The sequence below is a fragment of the Typopeltis vanoorti genome, chromosome 10, assembly GCF_054136105.1.
Source record: "Typopeltis vanoorti isolate ZY-2024b chromosome 10, IOZ_Tvanoo_1.0, whole genome shotgun sequence".
In the NCBI taxonomy this organism is placed as follows: Eukaryota; Metazoa; Arthropoda; class Arachnida; order Uropygi; family Thelyphonidae; genus Typopeltis; species Typopeltis vanoorti.
Window position 1 is genome coordinate 32106234 of NC_143558.1, and position 23704 is coordinate 32129937.

Below are 23704 nucleotides of genomic sequence, written 5' to 3' on the forward strand. Positions count from 1 at the left end.
CACAGACTGTCTGTTTCTGTCCTATGTGTTTTCTATAGGCACTGCAATGAGCTTTCTTCCATAGACCTGTCATCCATCATTTCCCCCAATTATTATGCCAATCTTATATAACACATGCTACACCTGCCTAACATCCATTTAAAACTCAACTACTAACTCTCGAACCTGCTTATCCCACTCTCTTTTTTTTATTATTCCATATACCTTTGTTCTCTAGATCAACTTTGCCTATTAAGTATTTCCCAAGGACCCCCCCCAAACTTATTTAAAAAGAACATTAACAAATTCCTTCCCCCTCTCTTTACTCCAACCCACACAAGGCACCAAGTTCCTATAGGTTGATGTATTTAAAAAATAAAATAAATTAATAAAAAAATTTTATCGCCTCAGTGTGAGACTATCACCCTACTTGTTTAAAGTTTTTTCACTTGGTTTCATCCCATTATTCAAATGTTAGCAAACAAAGTTTGCTCGAGAAATTACTTCATGGACGATAGATGAGTCTGTCTCTCACTGATGAGACCTCAATAAAGGTTGAAACCGGTCATGGGGGGGATAGTCCTTCTCATAATGCATAGCATTATACATATCCATAAGGATGTGTGTGTGTTTTGCATTATGGGATACTAAGGCAACTGATGTGAAGTCATTAGCCCCTATATACAAGTAGCCATTACTACAAGTATTCGTTAATTTACTTCATTCACAAACTTTGTTTGCTTACGGTTAAGCCCTCTGGTGATTGACCAGAGGGCTTAACTGCTATTTGAGCAAGAAATGCAGCTTCTGTGAAGTTAACAGCTTCTCGTTCATCCTAAACTACAGCCCACAGCAAACTGCAAAAAAACATCAAATATAAAGCATACTCTATATTTGTTGATACAGAAGCATTAAGACTGTCTCATGCTCAAACAGCAATTAAGCCCTCTGGTCCCTCACCAAGGCTGTTGGGTAAAACTTCTGCTCTACCATGTTTACTTCTGCCTCTCTCGCTTTTCCTAGTAGAAGAACAGTGACATCATCTCCTTTTAATAACAACCCAACACATGAAAGCTCATAGGATCTATAACACAAAAATGCCAAGTGTTTATGGAGAAAGAAGTAATCCGATGATGTGTTTCTTAAAAAGTACACTAACAAATTCCTTCCCTCTCTTTACTCCAACCCACACAAGGCACTAAGTTCCTATAGGTTGATGTATTAAAACAAAAATAATAATAAAATAAAATAAAAATAATTTTATTGCCTCAGTGTGAGACCATCAGAATGGTGAGATTGTCCCAGAGAATAGTGTTGGATGGAATGAAGGAAGATCATGAAAACGTTGGTTCAGTATGTTTGAATATGAACAGCATATGCGTATTGGCTGCTCTATTTCTTACATAGTTAGAAAAAGCGGAGGATTGGTAGTTGCCAATTCAGAGGAATAATGTCCATGAAAGTGCCTTAAAAAGACAGTGCAGGAAAAATGCCTATAGAAAAGTGAATGAAGGAAGGGTCACCTATTAAGTGGACAGCCCTCTTCTGCATATCATCAAGAATTCTTACAAGGTTCTGGGTGCATCAACCTGAAATGTGGGAACAATATTCCAACGTTTGTTGGATCTGAGACTTATAGTGTTATGAGTTGGGCAAAAGAGAACTAATATTTTGAATGAAGAAGCGCACCAAGTTTTTAAGAGGATACATATACATATACGTAGTTAAATATGTTTGCAACAGGATAAACTAGATGTGATAATTAGCCCAAGAAGAGAAAGCTGATCTTAGAAGGAAACTAGAATATTATCAGAAAGTAAGTGGAAGTGTGGTAGGATCTTTCTTTGTAGGTAATAAAGCAGGTCTGAATTTTTATGGCATTGAAATTTACTAAGTTGTCTTCACCTCATTTGAGGATGTTGAGGAAATCAATATTTAAGGCATTGGTTATGGAAGATTTTGGATCAGTTGAACTACATGGTTTCTAAAATGACGAAGAGAAATGAAGAGTATCATCATCAGCAAAATTGTGAAAAGAATTTGAAGTCAGAGAGAGAGAGAAGGTGAGTTATGATAAGGAGGTAGAATTGCATATGAGGGTGCAGAACCCTGGAGTTCTCCACACTGATAAAAAAAAGCTGATTAGAGAAAGCCATTCCTCATGACAAATAATGAATGACCGGTGAGGAATTAAAGATACCAAGAAATTATATACTTAGATTAATCCTTTATCCAAGTGTAGGCAAACAAGTTTGCACCTGAACTACTTTCAGGACAGGAGCAACTCATATATATATATATATATATATAGGAGCTTATAACTTCACATCACTTTCCTTAGTATCCCATAATGTAAAGCACATATCCTTATGGATATGTATAATGCTATGCATTATGGGAGGGGTCACTACCCAGACCAGTTTCAACCTTTATTGAGGTCTCATTGGTGGGAACCAGACCCAGAAGTATTACCAAGGTTGAAATAATGGAGTAGTCATATTTTAATATACGAGTTGCCAAAAGGTGTCAGACCTTATTATTAAAATACTCTGGATTAGAGATAGTTGTTGGAAGTTTATCCACTTGGTTATACAACAAATTAAAGATACCGGAAAATTATATACTTGTCACACTTGCCTAAGGTGTGACACCTTTTGGCAACTCATATATGAAAATATGAGTTCTGCATTATTTCAACCTTGGTATTACCTCTAGGTCTGGCTCACACTGATGAGAGCTCAATAAAGGTCGAAATCGATCTGGGTAGTGACCCTTTCCATAATGCATAGCATTAGACATACGCATAAGGATATGTGCTTTGCATTATGGGATACTAAGGCAAGTGATGTGAAGTTATAAGTTTCTATATACAAGTTTCCCCAGTGCTGAAAATAGTTCAGGGGCAAACTTGTTTGCTTACACTTGGATAAAGGATTAACCCAAGTATATAATTCCTTGGTATCTTTCATTTATAGTATAAAACCAAGTGGAAAAAGTTCCAACGACCAGTGAGGAAGGTGACTACCCCAATCACAAAGTGCAGGAGGGAGACCATAAGATGGTAGCTTGTTCCAGAGGCCTCAATGACAGACACAATTGAATGCCTTTGAAATATTAAGAGTAACAAGAGTTTTTTCAAAGCTTTTCATCGCCCATGTACAAAGGGAGGCGAGATTGGCAAGGAGGTCAGCTATAGAACAAGAATGGTGGGATCCATATTCGTGATCACTAATTAATTGATGAGTTTCCATGTAGTTGAAGCTGGTTACTGATCATCCTCTCCATTGCTTTTGAAAATATTGAGGTGAAAGCAAAGGGATGATAGTTAAATAGCTGACTTCTGTTTCCATTTTTAGGTACATGCAGGGTGAATGTCTGCTTCCATGATGTTGGATAGATGTCAGTTAAATTAGGATTGCTTATATAAGCGATACAGGATGGGTGTTAATTCTGGCACCAAAGTTTTGAACACAACTGGAGGAATACCATTTGGACTGCGAGTTTTATTAGTATGGAGATTAATCTAGATTTTCCTGATACCCTTCTAGCAAAAGTTACGAGGAGGCATGCAGTGGGTAGTTTGTGGTAGTCAGAATGTGTTTTGCCTTGGTTGTCTAAACAAGAGTTGGAACAAATATCTGATGCCAAGAGGTCCGCTTTTAACTTGGGTGAGGTTATCATAGCACCAATAGAATACGAGAGCAGTGGGAAGAAAGAAGGGCAGAAGTTAAGCCCAACAGCTTTAGCCAGGGATGAGAAAGCTTGACTGCTATTTGAGGCAAGTTATTGCATTTCATTCTTAAGATGTCTGCTATAGAATTGCTCATAACATGTTACACTTGTTTCAGGCTGCTGAGCAAGGCTGAATGAGAAGCTGAAAGTTTTTAATTTAAACCATTATACATATGCTTCATTTTCATCATGGACTGAAGAAGCACATTTCATTTTTAAGAACCAGGGCATGGATAGGATTTGGGTGATTTGTAGTGGAATGAAGAATGAAGGTTCTCATTCAAGTAAGGATTATTTCAGTTATTAGTTCAGTACAGATGTTTGGATCAGGAGAGTGAAAACAATAATCTCATCAACCATGGAAAAGAAGCATAAAAAAATTCTGGACATCATTCCAGTTGGAATTTAATTCTTTGTCCAAGCGTAAGCTTGCTTAAACTTGGACAAAGGATTAAACCAAGAATATAATTTCGTAAGTGCTTAAGGGTCAAAGCTGTATAACTGAGAGGAGACCTCCACATAGCCTTTAAAGGAATGCGGAGAACCGACCAGGGCTTCTGACCTAATGTCCAATCCTCACCTTCTCATGGTGCACCCTGTTGGGTATCTACTTGGATAGTGAACGAACGAGGATGGGCTGGCAATTTGGGATTTAGCCGACCAAATTGTATTCTGATTGGTTAAACCAAAATAAAAAATGATGGTACATGACAAAATTTCATGCTGGCTGGGGCGTCGCCCAGTTAAACAAGGCCCCCGTTGTTTTCGCCAGGGAACCAGGGTGAACAGCGAAAAGTCAGCTACTGGAAGAAATCTAAAAACAAAGCCCAAATCCACATCACCAGAGTTAAAGATTGGTACTATCAACATAAGAAGCCTGAATGGTAAAGAAATGGAGCTAGCTGAGGAATTAGATAAGTAACAGATCGACATAATAGGGGTGACTGAAAAAAAAAGACAAAAACTGGTGAGATCTTTCTGTGCAATAAATACAAAATTTTATATTCAGGCAATGACAATCAAGGAAAAGAAGGAGTAGCTATAGTATTCAACACAAAACACGAGGCTAATCTTCTTGAATAGCAGTCAGTCTCAAGTAGAGTAATGTGGGCAAATATGAGAATGGGGAACTGGACAATGAGACTTATTTGTGCCTAAGGTACCACAGAAGGTTCTACTAAAATAGAAGTGGAAATAATTTTTGAGGCTTTAGAAAAAGCAACTGACACAATGAAAATGGAAAAGTTGGTCCTTGTTGGGGATCTAAATAGCAGAGTAAGAAATGATTGTGAGACATACAAAAATATTTTGGGAAAATTTGGAGAAAAGAGCAAAGCTAATAATTATGGCAAATATCTGTTGGATTTCTGCTCAGGATATGGACTGGTTATTACTAACACAATGTTCCAACATAAAAATGTGCACGAATTCACATGGAGAGAAGAGGCAAGGAATAAGAAAAGTCTCATTGACTATGTTATTGTTGATAGTGATGTTTTCTCACTGGTGCAGGACAAGAGAGTGTACAGAGGATTTGATATTGGAAGCGATCACTATTTAGTCTTGAGCAGGATAAAACTGAATTTCATATTGAAAAGAATAACATGTAAGAAAGTTTTAAAGCGAATAAAAGTTGAGCAGCTCTCTGGGAACTTCAATCCTTAGAATTGAAGGAAGTACAGGAAGATGGTTAAATGTTAAATCTGGTGTGAGACAAAGATGTACATTATCCCCTCTGTTATTCATTATCTATATGGATCACATTATGAAGGAAAGTGGTATTAAACAAGATATCAAAATTGGAGATGTTAATGTCAGCTCTTTGCTTTATGCAGATGATGTTATATTTATAAATAAATCCACTACAAGTCTGCAAGATTCCTGACTAAATTGAGTAGCTGTTATGATAGATATGGTGTGAAGATCAGCAATAACAAAGACAATGAAAATAGGCAGAATCATTGAAAATGTCACTGTGTTCTGAATGGAGAAACCGTGGAACAAGTAAAACATTTCAGCAACTTCGGCACGATTTTTACTGAAGATGGTAAATTAAATATAGAAATAGACAACAGAATCAGCAAAGCTAGTATGGTGGGAAGTCAGTTGAATAAATTCATATGGAATAAGAGAGAAATTAGTCGTAACACTAAATTAGCTGCATACAAAACAGTGTTCAAACCAGTTTTAACTTATGGATCTGAGTGCTGGGTCAGAAGTAAAACACTTGACCAAAGATGAGAGACCGCAGATACGAGAGTCCTGAGAACGATTATAGGCGTGAACAGATGGCATCAACGGCAATATCATATTAAAAATGAGGATATTAGGAAAGAACTTGACATTGTCAGCATCCAGGAATGCGTCAGCAGAGCTAATCTCAGGTGGTAGTCACTTAAACAGAATGGGCGAAGAAAGATTAACAAAACAAATGTTCTCTGCCAGGATGGCAGCAAAACGACTCAGAGGAAGACCAAGATATAGGTGGATTGATACGGTACAAAGTGCCTTAGACAATAGAAATATAATATCTGATAATGTCAATATAAGATCTGATAATAAATATCAAGATGTGGCAAAATATTCTGGAGGTTGTTGAAGAAGCTTAGGAATGGAGGAAAGAGTGCTGTAAAAGGAGTTAGAGATGATAAAGGTGACATGAAAACGGGAGAAAAAGATATCCTTGAAGTATGTTTCATTTAGCAGTGATGACAGCACAGTGGTAAAAAACACTAACCAGGCATGCAGTCAGGAATACATATCCATACTTGAAGTAGAAAAAAGTCTTCAAAGGCTTGAAATGTGGAAAGGCAGCAGGAGCAGATGATATTCAACCAGAAATGCTGAAGTATGGTGGTATAAGAGTCTTACAGTGGCTGCACTGCATAGTTCAGAAAGCCTGGACAGAGAGACGAATTCCCGATGATTTGAGTAGAGCTCTAATTGTAGCTATATATAAAAAGGGAAATAAAACTGAATGTGAGAATTACAGAGGTATTTCCTACTGAGTGTTCCTGGCAAGATCTATGCAAGTATATGCTCGAGAAACGGTTGAGAAGAATTGTGGAAGAAAAGCTTGGTGAAGAACAAGCTGGATTCAGGCCAAATAGAGGGTGTCAGGATCAGATCGTCACTTTACGACAAATAGTCGAGAAAGCATGGGAATATAACAAATATCTGTATTTAAGTTTTGTCGATTTGGAAAAGGCATATGACAAGGTGCCAAGAGAGAAGCTATTCAATACGCTGCAGTTATATGGTGTGAATGGGGCATTATATCAAGCAATACTTAGTCTTTATTTGAGTTGTAAGTCAGCAGCTAGAATTGAAGTAAGTACAGGAAGATAATGGAAGATAAACTTGTAAGATAATGGCTGAATTCACTTCTCTACAAAAACATCCAGTGTCCTTCGATTCTGCTTTCTCCACAGGCTGGGATGAATGAAATAGGTTGTTTTATTTCTCTTCATGTGATTTACTTCATTTGTGGCTGCTAGTATCTACAGTATTGTATTATGATAAACACCATGTCTGGGGAAAACAGTTCTCCTGCAATTCATCTCTAGAATTTTATTAATTAGTCCCTCAAACAGTGCAATCCATAATGAAAATATCTTTAATAAACACTTTGAAAAACTGCTGCAAATCATTAACTCGAAACTCTAATACAAGATATGGATATGGTTTACTATTAATATTACACTAATTACACAAATCCTTTAATTTACAAATATAACATTTGCCAGTTTCTAAAGAACGGACATGTATTAGATTATCCTATTAAATGTCCAAAACAGGTAAGGCTTTGTTCCAGACAACCAAATGGGATATGTAGTTTCGGATATCCAGTTTGGCAAATCTCAAACTGGACAGTAAATGGATGATGATGAGCAGTTTACTCATTTGTTTACATAGGATTAAAAGAAAGTGGAGGAATGGTAATAGTCGGTTTGCTGGAGTTTATGCATAAAATCCACTGATTTGAAAGCTTATGAAAATATCTACAGAATATGCAACAACAGAATGTCCACGAGTAAATAACCAGAATAAGTCTGTCATCATTAATCGATCAGACAGTCATCACCTGGAAAGTATCAAACATTTACAGGGACATTTTTGGCACACCATCTCAAAAGTAACAATAGTTGCTTTTGTGACACCTCCAAGGGTCCAAAGACTCGATGAGTGTTTGGACTCCCTGGAGGTGTCAAGTAATAATAATAATAATATTCTAAGTTAGTGCAAATTTGGAATTTTTATTATTATTATTATTATTAGACACCTCCAGGGAGTCCAAAGACTCATCGAGGGAGAGTGTGCCAACAGCATCGAACGATTGGCCCCCTCCAACTACTAACCGCGCTCAAGCTTACTTAACTGAGCCATTAGTAGCAGAGGCTCTACCAATCGACCAACCTTTGCCGGCTATAATTTAAAATCTTCTAAATACAGGTTGGAAGTAACATTTTGAATAGTCACTAATGTGATATCCTTATGCCAAGAAAGTCAGCCCACAAAGAAGAAAAGAGAGAAAGAGAGAGAGAGAGAGATCTGATCATGTGTGGAGCTGTGGACTTCATTAAAACTACAGAGAGATAAAGTGCATTAGTTCCTGAATAAGAAATGTTATTCAATAAGAATAGCACTTCTTTAAAATTTTTTACTCTTTCTCAACTTCTTATTAAGAAGCTGATAAAGTCGTCCTCGCCCCACTTGAATATAGAAATGACATTGATGTTTCAGACAATGGAATGGTGTTATACAGGATCTTGTATCTTGGAATATTTGAGCACTACAAGGTTTGTCAGATAAAAAAGAAGAATAGACACACTGTTATTAGTAAAATTATGGATAGAATTTGAGGTAAGTGAGAAAATGTCTTCTATGTAGAAGAGAAAAAGCATATGCAAATACAAGCAAAGGTTTGTTATCTCCCCGAAGGAGTCTGGATGCCATACCTCAATCCATGCTAACACTGGGTCACTGCTATAATACATAGCTCCTTCCAGTCCAATATTTTAATGCCTGTTGGATGGGGAATAAAGCAGGGATGCTAATATGTCTATCAATACGAACACCGAATGGGGCATCATCCCTCAAAGTTCATACAACTGCATTAGGGAGGAATGAGCAACAAAAGTTTAATGTCTTCAATATTCTTCCTAGTTAAGCCTGAAAATCATGCATTCTAGCTTGGCTATTTCAAGAGGAATACCACTAATTTCAGGATCTCTATCAAAATTTATTGAGTTATTTCAACAAGACCATTTGATAACTTTAAGTAAGGACTCATTAAGGGAGGCCACTTATCACCAACACCAGCTCTCATACCTTCTTTTAAATTCATTCACACTAGATGGACTCACTACTTCAACATGTAAATTGTTCCATTCACTCATAGTTCTATGAACAAGAGATATCTAGCTCTTACACCTTTCTTAACCACACAAACGTAACTTCCAAGGATGCCCCATTGTCCTCTCTCCACCGTCCTAATAATGAAAATTTTTTTATCAACCGATATCCTATAGTCTTGTCAACAGTTTATAGACTTCTGTCATATTGTCATATTATCCCTTTTCTTCTGTCTACTAGCAGTCTGCATTCCATATACTCTCAATCCATCTTGAGTCTACAGTCCATAATCCCAATATCATCTCTGTAACTCTTCTATGCACAGTAATCCAGGTGCAGTTGTATCAAAGCCTTATAAAGAGAAAAACTTCCATATCCTTACAAGTCAGTATTCATTTTAACATCACAATTAATCTCTAAGATGAAGTTGCAATTTTTGTTACGTGACCATTGAACTTCAACTTCCTATCCACCTTAATTCCAAGATCTCTAGGCTCCTCAATTACACCAAACAGATTATATTATAACATAAAATATAATATTCTGTTGGATGTCACATCATCCCACCAAAGTGCATAACTTTACACTTACTAAATTAAACTGATAGCCAATATCATTAATTAAAATGTAGGCATGTTGCTTGTCTAAATCAGCACAGGTGAACATGTTAGTCGTGGGGGGGGGGGGGGGGGCTGAAAAGTTCTGGTAAATACTTAGAACAAAAATGACTGGTTCATGCAACAAGGGAAAAACTTTTTTTTTTCTTAGAGGATTGCAAATGATGTAGCAACATTGTAATAAGTGTATAAAACTTCATGGGGAATAAATATATAGAATAATGTGTATGTTGCATGGTTCTACCTGAATTCCTTCATGGTGATTATTACAACTTTTCAGCACACCCTCGTCATATGTGTTTGTGGATAAACCGTATATAAAAAAAAAAAAAAAAAAAAGATATGAAAGAAATGAGGAAAGCAAGAAAACAAGCAATGAATATGAATATACACAAACCAATCTTTATGAAAGATGAAACATAAAACATAAAACCAACTTCAAATAAAACTGTAAAGGCATGAAGCAACAATTTAGGTAATTTGTAGTTGCGGTATTGCTATCATAGATAGATGAACTTCAGTCTACTAGTGGAAATCTAATAACATCAAACTCAACCAAATCAAGTTCAGAAAAAATAAAAGAAAAATAAAAATGGCTGAATGCTAGATATTGCATTTAGTGGGGGGGGGGGGGGGGGTTCAGGAACAGAAAAGAACATTACATTTTATATCTTCAATGGCTCTACAACATAAATCTTCAATACCTTAAAAATATTAAGTAAAATTAATGAAATTTTGTTGAAGTGCTTATTTTTAAATTAAAATGTTAAAAAGCATTTCAAGATATATTAATTATGGTATACAGAATAAAGAATAAAATCAGAAATTAGTATTATTTTAAGATTTCGTGGATTTAAAAAGACCGATGCATTCACTCTGCAGATTACAATAATACCTAGCATGTCTTACTCACTCATTATGCACTAGCAAATACACCAATCAATCCATCAATGTATTTCACTCACGAATCCAACAATCAACTTATTCTCTACTTATGAAGTATAAGTAGAAAGATCTTAATACAATTTTCAGAGATACTGCCTCTTCTTTCATGACAACTACACCCTCTGCACATATCTGACAAGCTCCTCTCAGTAACTTATAACCAAATCATAACTCTCCTGCCCAACTCTGAAAATCACAATCCCTAAAAATTTACAGTATACATATCCTTATTTACTAAATCTCTAGGTGATCAGATCTTTATATAATATTTGATACTATTGTTTCCTTCTTCTAACCAATTAAAGTTCATCTCATTATAGCAACAATTCTCTTGTACAAAACTTCAGATTTGTGTTCATAATCCTCTTCCCCCCCCCCTTACCTTATGGTGCAGTTTCATCTATTGCTAAGTGCAAACTTTATATTTGTAACAATGAACTATCATCTCTATCCTCTTTCCCTACTTATCAAAATCAAACAAAATAGTGCTGCGTGTTATTCACAAACAATGAATGCCAGCCTAACCCTCTCAGCCTTTTTATCACATTGGTAAAAAATAGCTAAAGTGGAAAGAGGGTTAAAATTAGCACAATTAGTGTGTAAGATCCCATATTTCTCAATAACCCTACAAATCTTACAGAAATTCAAAACTACATATCACACAATTTAAATATTAACATTTTCAAAATGTTTATATCCAATCAAATCAGAAGCATTTCCAGTAATGCAAGTTTTCAATGTGATATCTCCGACTTATAAAACCAAATAACATTCAACAGAAACTTTTTTTGTTTGACTTTCCTTTTTTGACATGCACAAGTGACAGCTCTACTACAATCACTAAAAATGCAAATTGCTAGTCAAAATGTCTCATTTGTAATGCAAAAGTTTTGTACCTACAAAATATTTGAGAATTATGTATCAAATATCGATCAAGAGGCATTTTGAATTTATATATATATATATATATATATATATTTTTTTTTTCATATTTGCCCAAAGTCTCTTTATTATAATTCCTATTCTGAAACATGCTCACATCATTCTTTTAGTACATATTTCTCCTCTGTTTTATCATTGATTCTATTGTTACTATATTTTCAAACCAATTACTCAAGAAATCAAAATTATTTATCTTTGATTTGTATATCAGTGGATGCAGTTCAGTTTTATACACAGTTTCTTTTATTTTTTAATTTCTTGAATCACCAGAATACTTTGGCACATTTTACGATATTCATAATATGACATTTTTCTATTAAAAATCTTCATATGATATTTTTGATTAGCCATCTATGCACTTTTTACTTCTTTTTTTCCCCCTGGGCATTTTTCTCAGTATTCTCTATAGACATACTGTTTTGCTTTTCAGGAAATTTCTATAAAATCTTACTTCTCATGACTGATCACTAAATTTCCCCTTTCCTGCAAAGCATGTAAATAACTAAAGAGAAGAAAAACACACAAGAAAAGAATGAATGTGAGACTTGTAGTGGGACATACTTTTATTTTGATACTCCCAAATCTAAGAATGCCATAATCTTAATAAAAAAAAAAATAATAAAAAAAAAAAAAATAAAAAAAACCTTAAAATCAGGTGAAATGCACATACAAAACACATTCAACTTGTTGCAAGCAATGCTTACCAAACCTCTCTTTTTAGAATTCTTTCATACCTAACTGCTCCAAAAAGTACAAGTGCAAAAAACTCATACAATTAAATCTCAATATCAAACTCACTAATATAATACAACCAACTCATTAAGCCCAAACACCAATCCAGTAATTTACCTATGTCCTCTTCCTGCAGTAGGAACCACCTGGACACAGCAACGAGATCCAGACTCACCCTGAGCCAACATATTTACATATCGTGATTTGAAAACCAAACTGCAAAAAATGTGGCAGTAAAACCATAAAAAAGAACATTCAATACAATTAAATCAATAAAACTATTTACACTATATACATTCATTCGTTCAGAACATAACTTGCATATGTCCAAATTGTGACAGTCTGCCAGCATATTCCATATCGATATTAATTACCTCCAAGTACACTGCATACAGTCTTACACAAGACAACAGACAGTGCTACCCTTAGGACATATACCTATGCCTACCCAATTCTAATTTCCCATTTATCAAGTATTACTGATTCTGGAAGCAGGTATCTGTAATCTCATTTTGGCAACTCAGCCACAGATAGCAACTAATGCCAAAATAGTGCACAGATCTCAGTATTAGCAAACATACAGTCCTCTGCTTCTTTGTATTGTCCAACACAGTTCTAACACAACCCAAAATGAAAACTTCATCAGCTTAATGGTAAACATTATGAATCCCTTCATCATCATATTATTATTAACTACTGATCACATCTGGCATACAAATTTCCTTAGATTTCCCAAGGAAACTGCTAAGAAACTCACAAAATCAACTTGTTAGGCCAACTACTGTAATTCAACTCACACACATCCTGCAAATTCATACGGGTGATTTCAACTGAACATACAAAGAAATTATTTTACTTACAAATGATAATATAAGCATGTTAGACATACATAACTCCATAACAAAACTTTCCGTAACAAGATGAAAACTCTTGTAGGCATTTGTGAACTGAAATGACTGCTCCATTTCACAAATTAAGCATGCTCCAAACATACCCAAGCAGAAAAAATGAAGAAATAAGGGAATCACAAATTAACTTTTAAAAAAATTTACAATATTCTCAAATCTACACTGTTACTCTGCATACCACAGTTACAACAGCATTCTGCAATAATTCCAGATCTAATTAACATACAAGGGGAGTTAGGCATTTATTGACATTGCTGATTTAGTGGCCTTAAAAAGGATAATTCAAGTTCTGCAAGGTCTTAACTACATTAATTTCATTGTAACATTCTATTTAAAAAAGGATCTGCACTACTGTCTTGGCAAAAAGCATTAAACATAAGTACTGCTCTCAAACAGGAAATACAAAATACAATCAAATTAATAAAATACTACCTCCCATAAAAAAAGGTTAAGCATTTTCAATCTCATAAACCAAGAATTATGATTAGTAAAGTCATAAGCTTAAATGATAAATATCCTATAAATATTAAGGATATATGATCATACCAGAAAATTATAAATGTTCACACACTTTTCTGATCTTTAGCTAAAAATCTCTTTGCCACATTCAATGAAATTCATTTGTTGCATCGCTCTTCTAATGCAATTCTAAACATTTTTTTAAAATTTTCTTTGTTTAAATGTTTTCTCAGTCCAACTTTCCTAATAGCAAAGTGGCCTTCCTCTGAGGATTTAATGTCCACGTTTCAACTACAAGGATCAGATCGGCCAAATAAAGATGCTTCACTTTTCCATTCCTCAAACTTCACTGATTCCCAACACATTTGCCTGGTGAATCAGAGCAGATTCACCAGGTAAATGAATCAGATGCTGAAGCATTTGCTATCACCAACAATCTGTTCAGAAAATCAGATTATCCTAACCATTCTTCAAGCACTATTGATCTCTTCCTCATCAGTAATCCTTCTAAGTATGCTACAGACAATACTTATTCTCTAGACAAACTCAGCTAGCATTGATTTTTTCGCTATAATCAGAAACCTGATTCAGTTTCCTAATTCAAACAAACATACAGAACATATCACAAAAATCACATATCCAAGTCTTGATTCTTCAAGCCATAAGCTAGCACACCACAATTGTCTATAATCAAAATCTTCATCTTATTTTTCTGTTTATACTAAAGCAGGAACCAGTAATAAGTAAATTATGAACACATCCAAAATTGATTTTGAAACAGTTAAAAGTAGAAACTTACATCATGTTTAAAAGACATTATTGATTTCTAGTTCCTTAACAAAAATATTACATAACTTTTGTCTGGCTGTGTTTTTTTTTTGATATCTTACTTTTCCTAAAATTCTTCCGTTGTTGATCTCAGAAAATAATCTCCTGGTATTCCAATATTCAATGCATCCTTTGAATTTATACCAGCAAGTCTTCCTAACTGCACTCTAATAAAATTATAATGTATACTGAATATCAATTACAATAACTTTAATTAATACTGCTGATATTTTGGCACAGTCAAAGTGTCATCATCAGGTAATACAGTACAATATGATATGGCATGCAGGTACTAACACTGGGTAAACAAGGCTGAATCATAGCAACCAAAGTTCAGCCTGAAGTCCTAAAGAGTTCTCCCTAATGGGCTACAACGGGTGGTCTTGACTGTTATTTGTTTTGAGGATGAGTGCTTCCCAAATTTGGGGACGTTTCATGCAGCCAAATTTGTTAAGGTTTGGAAAGTTTCTTATGGCTGATTCTAGGAATAGCCTCTCACATTTGTATTTGTTATTGTGGAGTAGAGTGACCTTCTTCCAGCATATCCTATGGTCAGATGTGCAAAGCATAGTCCGAAAGTCTTAAGTGGTTGTAATGGCGGAACCAGTGTTGTCCATGTTTTTGGCAATTCTTATATTGGCTGTCTTGCTTGTTTGGAAGGAGAGAGTAGGACAGTTTGCAACTGCAAGGAACCTGGTAAGCATCTGACAGGTCTAGAGGATGTGGCTGGTCTTTGGTAGTGAAGATAAGGGTTACAGACCGTATAAAAAAATCACCATCCTTATCTGTTCTACCAAAGGAAATGCTTTAGACATCTACCACAGGATATGCTCAAAGAAGGCCATTCTGCTTCACCACAGGAAATACAAATATGAGAATACTGTCTTCTTTGATGATAGCAATTGAGCTTTGTCAAAATATTGGAAGTATTAATTAAAGTTATTGTAGTTAATATTCAGTATGTTTTGTAATTTCCTTAAAATTTACAGTTATGAACAGCCAACATATAAGCCTTACCACCAGCAATTCTATTTTGTATTCTAAACTGTCTTATCCCCTGATATTCTACTAGAAAAAAAATTCCAGTGTTTTTTTTTCCCTTTTCCACATTAAAAATTAACCTATATAACAAGATAAAGATATAAATATGTTCAAACATGGTTATGTATATGGCAAAGGGTGGAAAAATATACTTTGGGTTTGGACCTTTTGAGTACGTCTGGGGAGAGAAAAGAGAAAGTTCTAAAACAAGACAAATAGATTGCATTTCTAATTATAAGAATAGGTTAGGGGGTAATTTATTAAATTTGTACACAAATGCCAGGAGAATCAGAAACAAAGAGGTTGAGTTCGTTGCTTTATTGAATACGATGTGGCCTAAGATTGTTGGCATTAGTGAAATCCAGTTATCAGACTCAGATATGGTAACTGGGATGGAATGTAATAGATATACTATTTTTAGGAATGACAGAAAAGATAGGAGAGGAGGAGGAGTGCTACTAATGATATCAGATGACTTAAGTCCAGTTAGGGTAGAAATACAAGAAAACAATGATGGTAACAATGTCCCATGTAGCGATGAGTTTGAGTCTATTTGGTGTGAAGTGGAGGTTAACAGAATGAAATATATGGTGGGGGTGTTGCTATAGACCTGGCAGCTCAGTTGCAGGGGACAAAGAAATGCATCGCCAATTTAGCCTTATGGGTACCAAGCGAATGATCATTATGAGTGACTTTAATTTTCCAAACATTGATTGGGTAGAAGAGAAATCTCATGATCAGAAAGAACAGGAATTTATTGAATTGTTGAAGGATAACTTTCTCAAGCAGCATGTGAAAGAAGGAACTTGAGGTCAAAGGGTGTTGGATTTGCTCATAGTGTCAGAAGGGATCTCTGTTAAGAATATAGCTATTTTACCACCAATTGGTGATAGTGATCATGCTGTTCTTTCTTGGGAAGTATCTACTTGTATTGAAACTCCGATTAAATCAGGCTACATGTTGAATTACAAAGCTGGAAATTATGATCAACTTAGAAGAATATTATCTTTGGTCCCATGGTATCAGTTACTGAATGGGAAAAATGTCAGCAATGCATGGGCATCTTTGATAATGTGCTTAAACAAAGCATCTGAATGTATCCCCCAATGTTCGAAGAATAATTAGGTTGGGATTGAAATGGATGTGCAAACCTTATTAAGCAAGAGATCCACAAGAAGATTATATGAGAAAAATATTGTGAGAATAAGAGCAAGAGTAGTTATGAAATATATAAAGCTCAAGCCAGAAAAGTAAGGAAAGCTAAATCAGATATGAAAAGAAATTGGCCATGCAAGCTAAAGGCAATCCAAAAAAATTTTATCGTTATGCCAAAAGCAAAAGAAAGAATGAATGTGGAAGAATAACTTTATTGAATGCAGATGGTACTCAAGTGTTGGAAGCTAATGAGATTGTTCAGTTAACGAGTGCTCACTTTGCTAAGATATATCAACCAGGTGCATGTAATATGGTGCACAGTGCTACTGCTACATTGGATGAAGAGTTAGAGGTTCATGAAAATGAGGTTGAAGAGCTGCTGCATAACTTGGATAAGAATTTGTCTATAAGAACAGGTGGAATATCAGCCCATTTGCTAAAGTAATAGCCGAATTAGATAGGCCTTTCATATTTTTGTATAACTTGAGTCTCAGCTCAGGGATGATACCACAGGAATAGAAGGAATTTATGATAGTTCCACTGTACAAGGGTGGTGCAAAAACTGATGTGTCGACCGACCTATCAGTATCTCTGGTGTGGTAGTTAAGATTTCAGAGAAGTTGGTAAGAACTTGCATACAGGAATGAGTAGACAAACAAGATATACTCTGTAAGGAGTAGCATGAGTTTACTAAACGAAGGTCATGCTTTAGCAATTTGCTCACATTTTATAACAATGTTATGGCCAAATTGGATAAAGGGGATGGATACACTATGATAATGTTCGATTCTTCTAAGACATTTGATATGAAAGGATGTCGAAAAAACTGGAGGATATGGGATTGGAATATAAACACTTGACTTATATCAAGGGATGTTGACAGGCAGATATATACAGATATCAAAAAGTGGTATACAGCGGATGTGAATCTGTCAGATTTAAGGTGACCAGTGGCGTACCTCAGTGTTCAGTCCTTAGGCCCTGACATCAAGTAGGTTCTAACATCAGATGTGCAATTATTTGCCGATGATGCAAAGATAGGCAGGGCAATCAGGGATGCTACTGATATTCAGCACTTAGAAAATGATTTGAATAGGCTAGAAATTTGAGCAAATGAAAATGCCTGTCAGTTTAATGTTAGTAAGTGTAAAGTTATGCACTTTGGCATGATTAGATTTTCAGCAGAATATTATATTAGCAGGGTTATGCTATAAGAAACTAAGGAGGCAACTGATCTTGGCTTACTGGTGGATAGGAATTTGAAGTTCAAAGGTCACATAGCAAAAGTTGCAAATACAATTCAGATGATAATTGTAATGTTGAAACGAACCTTGACATGTAAGGATAGGGAAGTCATTTCGCTTCTTTATAAGGCCTTGATAAGACCACACCTGGATTATTGTGCACAGATTTGATCTTCCAGATTCCAAAGGGATAAAGAAGCTGTGGAAAGGGTGAAAAAAAGAGTTATAAATATTATATCTGGATTATGTGATTTAGATTATGAGGGCAGATTGTATGTGGATTCCAGACTCTGGGTAACAGGAAATAGAAGGGGGGAGGGGGTGTTATGATAGAGGTCTATAAACGTTTGAATGGATATTATAGGATAGTGTCTGATGAAAATTTTCATTATACGGAAGGTAGGGAGAGAACACGAGGGGGCATCCATGGAAGTTAAGTTTGTTCACAGTCAAGAAAGGGGTAAGAGCTAGGTTTCTCTCGCAGAGCAGTGAGTGAGTAAGTGGAATACTTTGCTTTTAGGGGTAGTTAGTGCATCTAGTGTGAATGAATTTAAAGAAAGGTGTGACAGCTGTTTTGGGTGATTTATAGCCTCCCTCGATGAGTCCTTGACTCCATGGAAGTCTCAGATAATAATAATAATAATATCCAAGTTATTCCTTCAAAAAATCATTATCATATTACCCATCCAGTTGCTCTCACCTTAAATCCTTTTAAAATAATCAAGAAATCCACAAACAGCAATTTCTATAGTACCCAGCAACAATGCAGCTAATAAACAAGCCCTTGTGTGAATTCTGTCACTGTCAATCAATGAGTGAACTTTTTGCTCATATCACTCTCTTTGTACATATGCCATGGAAAAGTCTGGAGAAAATTGAATGCTTGCACTTGATATCATTTAGGAATTTTAGTGAGTTGGTCACAGAGGTTTATTAACTAATCTATCATCTTATGGTACATCTTCTGACTTCTGAAAATGAAATCCCATATTTTTCACTGGTCACATGCTATGTTGATAGATGAATTTTTTTATCGTAAAACTTTCCAACCAATGCTGAGGTACCACAGAGCTTCATTGTTCGCCTTTTCTCTTCTATTTATAACAGTACTTTACAGTATAAACAACATAAGAAAAACAAAATAATTTATGAAGTTACTAATATTTCACCAGAGTTCAAACACTAGCATCTTCAGACAAATTAAAACTATAGTAAACACACAGCATGCAATGAAATTGTAGCAGAAACAATTCAAACTGTAGCCAAAAAGAAATTAATGTTTATAAAATAAAAGATAATAAACCATCTTTTTGGTTTATAAGAAACCTACGCATACTGGAAAGTACTTACATAAGCAGTCACACCACCATCCACCCCATTAAGTATGGCATGATCAAAATACTTTTACATACAAAACCAAGAGTTTTTGTCTAATCACCAGCCCTTGCCACAGACTTGAGGCCTTTTTTTCAGCTAATAACTACCCCCAAATATAATAGACAAAATACTGAAGGGCAAATACTAGACAAAATACATTTCCCAAATCTCTTCCACACTTGTCACATATGATCACAATACGACTATTCCCGATCCCCTATTATCCAGAGTATATCAGAAAAAAACAGCTAAATATAACCTTCATGACACTTGCAAATCACACATCCAGCTAATAGCCTTCATCTGTTTGATAAAGGATCAAACTAAATTAGCAAAACAAGAGGAAGACCAAGATATAGGTACAAAGTGCCTTAGACGATAGAAATATAAGATCTGATAATGTTGGAGTCTTGACAAGTAACAGACTAATTTGAAGGAAAATTGTAGATAGAAAGTTAGTAATGATATAAATTTTTCATGGTACTATCATATGCTGTACACCCCTTGAGGGTACATGTCAGGAATTTGATGATGATGTGTTCTTTGCCAGGTTGTTATAAAAACAGACCCAGAGGAAGGACAAGATCTTCTTGCACATCCTAGAATGCATAAGGTTCCTTGCAACTTAGACTACTTTGGATAGTCCATTAGATCAGTCAATAGCTAACTTGAAAAACATAAGAACTATATCTGTGGTCTATACATCAATTTGGGACCAGAAGACCATGCTTTGGAAAGTTCACATAGGATTAAATGGAAGAAGACAAATGTGCTTCAGAAGTCGCTGTAGATTTGAAACTATTTCTTATAATCAGCATCAGCTATGAAACACTCTCTGAACTTCAAATTATAGCTACATTACTTTGCTAAGATCTGGGGGATAGTTTCAAGTCAAGCTAAAATGACTGACTTAATTTTTTATCCAACCACTAGAGCAGAGTTTTTCAAACTTCAGATCTCGATAGGATAGTGGGTCATAAAATCAGTTTAGCAGGCCAAAAACAGCATTTTTTTTATGAAAAATTAATAGAAAATACCAGAGTGTATCTCATAGATTTCAAACCTTTAACAAGTCCATGCCAAGGTATTGTTATATCACATGTTTTGCTCCTAGCAGGAACTTGCTAGACCATATGTTATGCCCTTCTGTGTCAAGCAGAAATATATCATTTTATTTGCTTTTGAAAATTTGCTTTACATAAATCTGTTGATTTCTGCACCCTCTGATATGTTATGAATAGATGTGACAACATACTTTCTGCGACAGAAACTTTGAAAGAGGACATTAGGACACAAGGATACTTAATTAGATACCATGTTTGGTATCTAATTAAATAGATACCATGTTTGGTATCTAATTAAATACAATAAAACTTTGTTTGGCTTGTCTGAATGTAGTATAGTGTCTGCAGAAGAGAAGATATTTTTCAATATGATAGATCATTTTCAATCCCTTTATCTCCAATTTACACAATTGTCACTATATATATAGTATATAGACTAAGTGCCACTGTACTATATTTAGTGAGTGTGATGTATTTTGTGTTTATATGCTATACAGAAGTCCTTGAGATCCAGCTCAGGTAAGCATATATTTGAATATTTTAAACATGAACAGTTTAAGTCCCAATGACTTTATCCAATTGTTGGATAAGAAGCTGGCACTCGACCTCCTCAAAAAACTGTTGAAGAAATTTGAAGTAGAGTGGCCAGAGTTTCTAAACCTATATTCAGCGACAGAAGACGCTACAGAAGGGGACAAATCAACACTAGGGGAAGAAGGGAAGACGAACCTGATAATCTCTGCTCCCACTCCAAAACATGATACAGAAACCCATGCTCGGAAAAAACGTAAAACAGCGGAGACTCAGATAAACGAGGGGATGGAAGAAGATACCCCCAACACTGACCTCCCTACACCCAACAACGAAAAAGTTCCTCCAAACGTTCTATGGGAAAAAGAACGTTGGACGGCCCTTAGGCCTATTATGCAAAACCATCAAATTGCCTATTCATGGGCAAAAAACATAGACGACGGAGTTAAAATCCAGCCTGCCACAGTAGGTGACTACAGACTCCTCACAAAAACCATGGATGAGTCAAATATTAAATATCATATTTACTCACTGAAGTCGAAGAAAAACCTAAAAGTTGTACTCAGGGGAGTAACAGAAAACATCTGCACAGATGAAATTACTGAAGGCCTCCACGATCTCCCACCTGTCAAGGTTAGCAGAATGCTACAGGCTGACAAGAGTCCAATGCCTCTAGTCCTCATGGAGATACCCAACACACACACACACACACACACGCACACGCACACACAAAGAACATATACAACATAACAACAATCTGTGGTCTGAAAATCACAACAGAACCACTAAGGAAAAGAACCTCGTCGGGCCAGTGCTACAGATGTCAGAAGTAGGGACACACACAGAAAATCTGCAGAGCAGACTACAAATGCCTCAAATGTGGGCAAAACCACCCCACAGCAACCTGCTCAAAACTCAGGACCTCACCAGCCAAATGCACGAACTGCGGGGGCTCCCACTCGGCAAACTACAAAGGCTGCAGTCACTGCCCTAAGAATAAAACAGACAACAAAAGGAAACAGATCTCTCAACCCTGCCCACAGGCACCAGAGTTGACGGCTCCCCAGTTGCCTGACACCCAACAAAAGACAACAAAATACTAGCTCTCACAAATGGAAAATACCAACAGTCTGGAAAGCCACCGTCGAAGCAGGACACATGCCGAAGTAGCCTGCTCATCCAAAGATATCCAGCAGGATCAAATTCTTCCAAACATGACAACAGTCATCGCAGCCTCATTGGCAAACATGCTTCAAGACTTCAGTAAGCCAAACCCTTCACCAAACTCCACAAAAAGATTTCTAAAAGAAACTCAAACCATATTATCAATGCTTGTTAATGAATAAAACTAGATTACTCCCAGACTCGCTACAGATAGGTGCTTAGAACACCAATGGCCTAAAAAACAAGAAACTGGAGCTTCAAGAATTCTCCCACAGATACAACCCTGACATCATCCTAATTAATGAAACTCATCTAAGACCTGCAGACAATCCAAAACTGAGAGGCTACACACTATATAGAAATGACTGACTGGACTACAGAGGTGGTGGTACAGCCATATTTTATCAGGAACTGCATCAGGCACAATGGAATACTCACCCCCACCACCCCCAACCTCCAACTCACCAGTGTCAAAGTCCACACAAACTCAACTGGAAGACTTAAAATCTACGCTGCCTACAACCCCCCCCCCATTAAGACCCTGCTATTTTCTGACTTGGATGCTGTACTAGGCATAAATGAATCCATCATCGTCGCTGGGGACAAACTCCAAACATCCCTCCTGGAACAGCAGAACCACAAATAAAAATGCCCGTATCCTCTTCAGCTACACAGGATTAAACAACGCTGTCGTAACAGGACCCACTGAACCAACCCACCACAGCCCAACTGGCACAGCCGACATCCAAGACACCGCCATCCGACACAACATCAAATACCAGCACAGCATTCAAGCACTGAACGAATTATCATCAGTCCACAACCCAATCCTACTTCACTTAGGGAACAAAGACCAGTCACCTCCCCCCCAAACCTCCATTGTCTGGGAGAAACTTAGGAAAGTGCTACCAGAATACATTGGTCCAGTTTCCCATATAAAAGCCAAGGAAGAAATAGACACGGCAATAAAGAACCTCACCAATTAAATCAATAAAGTCATAACAGCAGCCACAGTATCCACGATTACCCACAAACAAAATTGTCTCCCGGAAGAAATCATGGACTTAATAAGAGAAAAAAACAGACAAAGAAAAAGATATCACAACACTCATGCTCCCCAGGACAAAACAGCCCTCAACAGATTAAACAAATCTGTCCAAAAAGCTCTCCAGAAACCACAGGAACCAACAATGGGACAACAAGCTCACCTCCATCTCCATAGCAGATCATTCCATATGGAAATTCCTAAACAACCTCAGGAACAATCGCAAACCCCCCCCCCCCCCCCCGCAAGCAGAACAGCACCTTGCATACACAGATGCTGACAAAGCCGAAGCCATAGCAAGAAACCTAGAGAAGCAATGCAGTCCTGCATATGAGAACCTAAACATCAGCCATGTACACAAAATCCATCGTAAAGTCAGGTTCACAGTAAATTGTCCCGATGTCATCCAAGCCCAATAATGCCTACCTCACCTACTGAAATAATCAGCATCATTAACCATCTAAAGATCAAAAAAGCCCCAGGTCCTGACGGCATCACTAACCAAGTCATCAAGGCACTACTACGCAAAGCCATAGCACATCTGGCAAACATCATAAACTCCATCCTCAAATGGCAGCACTTCCCC

General features: G+C 36.3%; 1 protein-coding gene across 9 annotated transcripts in view; it reads right to left on the reverse strand.

Moving 5' to 3' along the window:
- Window positions 1–23704, reverse strand: part of Ufd4 (ubiquitin fusion-degradation 4-like) — an 831523-nt gene that overhangs the window by 445567 nt on the left and 362252 nt on the right. For 7 of the 9 annotated variants that reach the window (XM_090399614.1, XM_090399612.1, XM_090399618.1 and 4 more), the window contains exon 22: window positions 12420–12518. The exons of the other annotated variants lie outside the window; for them this stretch is intronic. In XM_090399614.1, the coding sequence (XP_090255740.1) occupies window positions 12420–12518 (99 nt within the window). The remainder of the gene's footprint in view (window positions 1–12419; window positions 12519–23704) is intronic. 9 annotated transcript variants of the gene reach the window in all.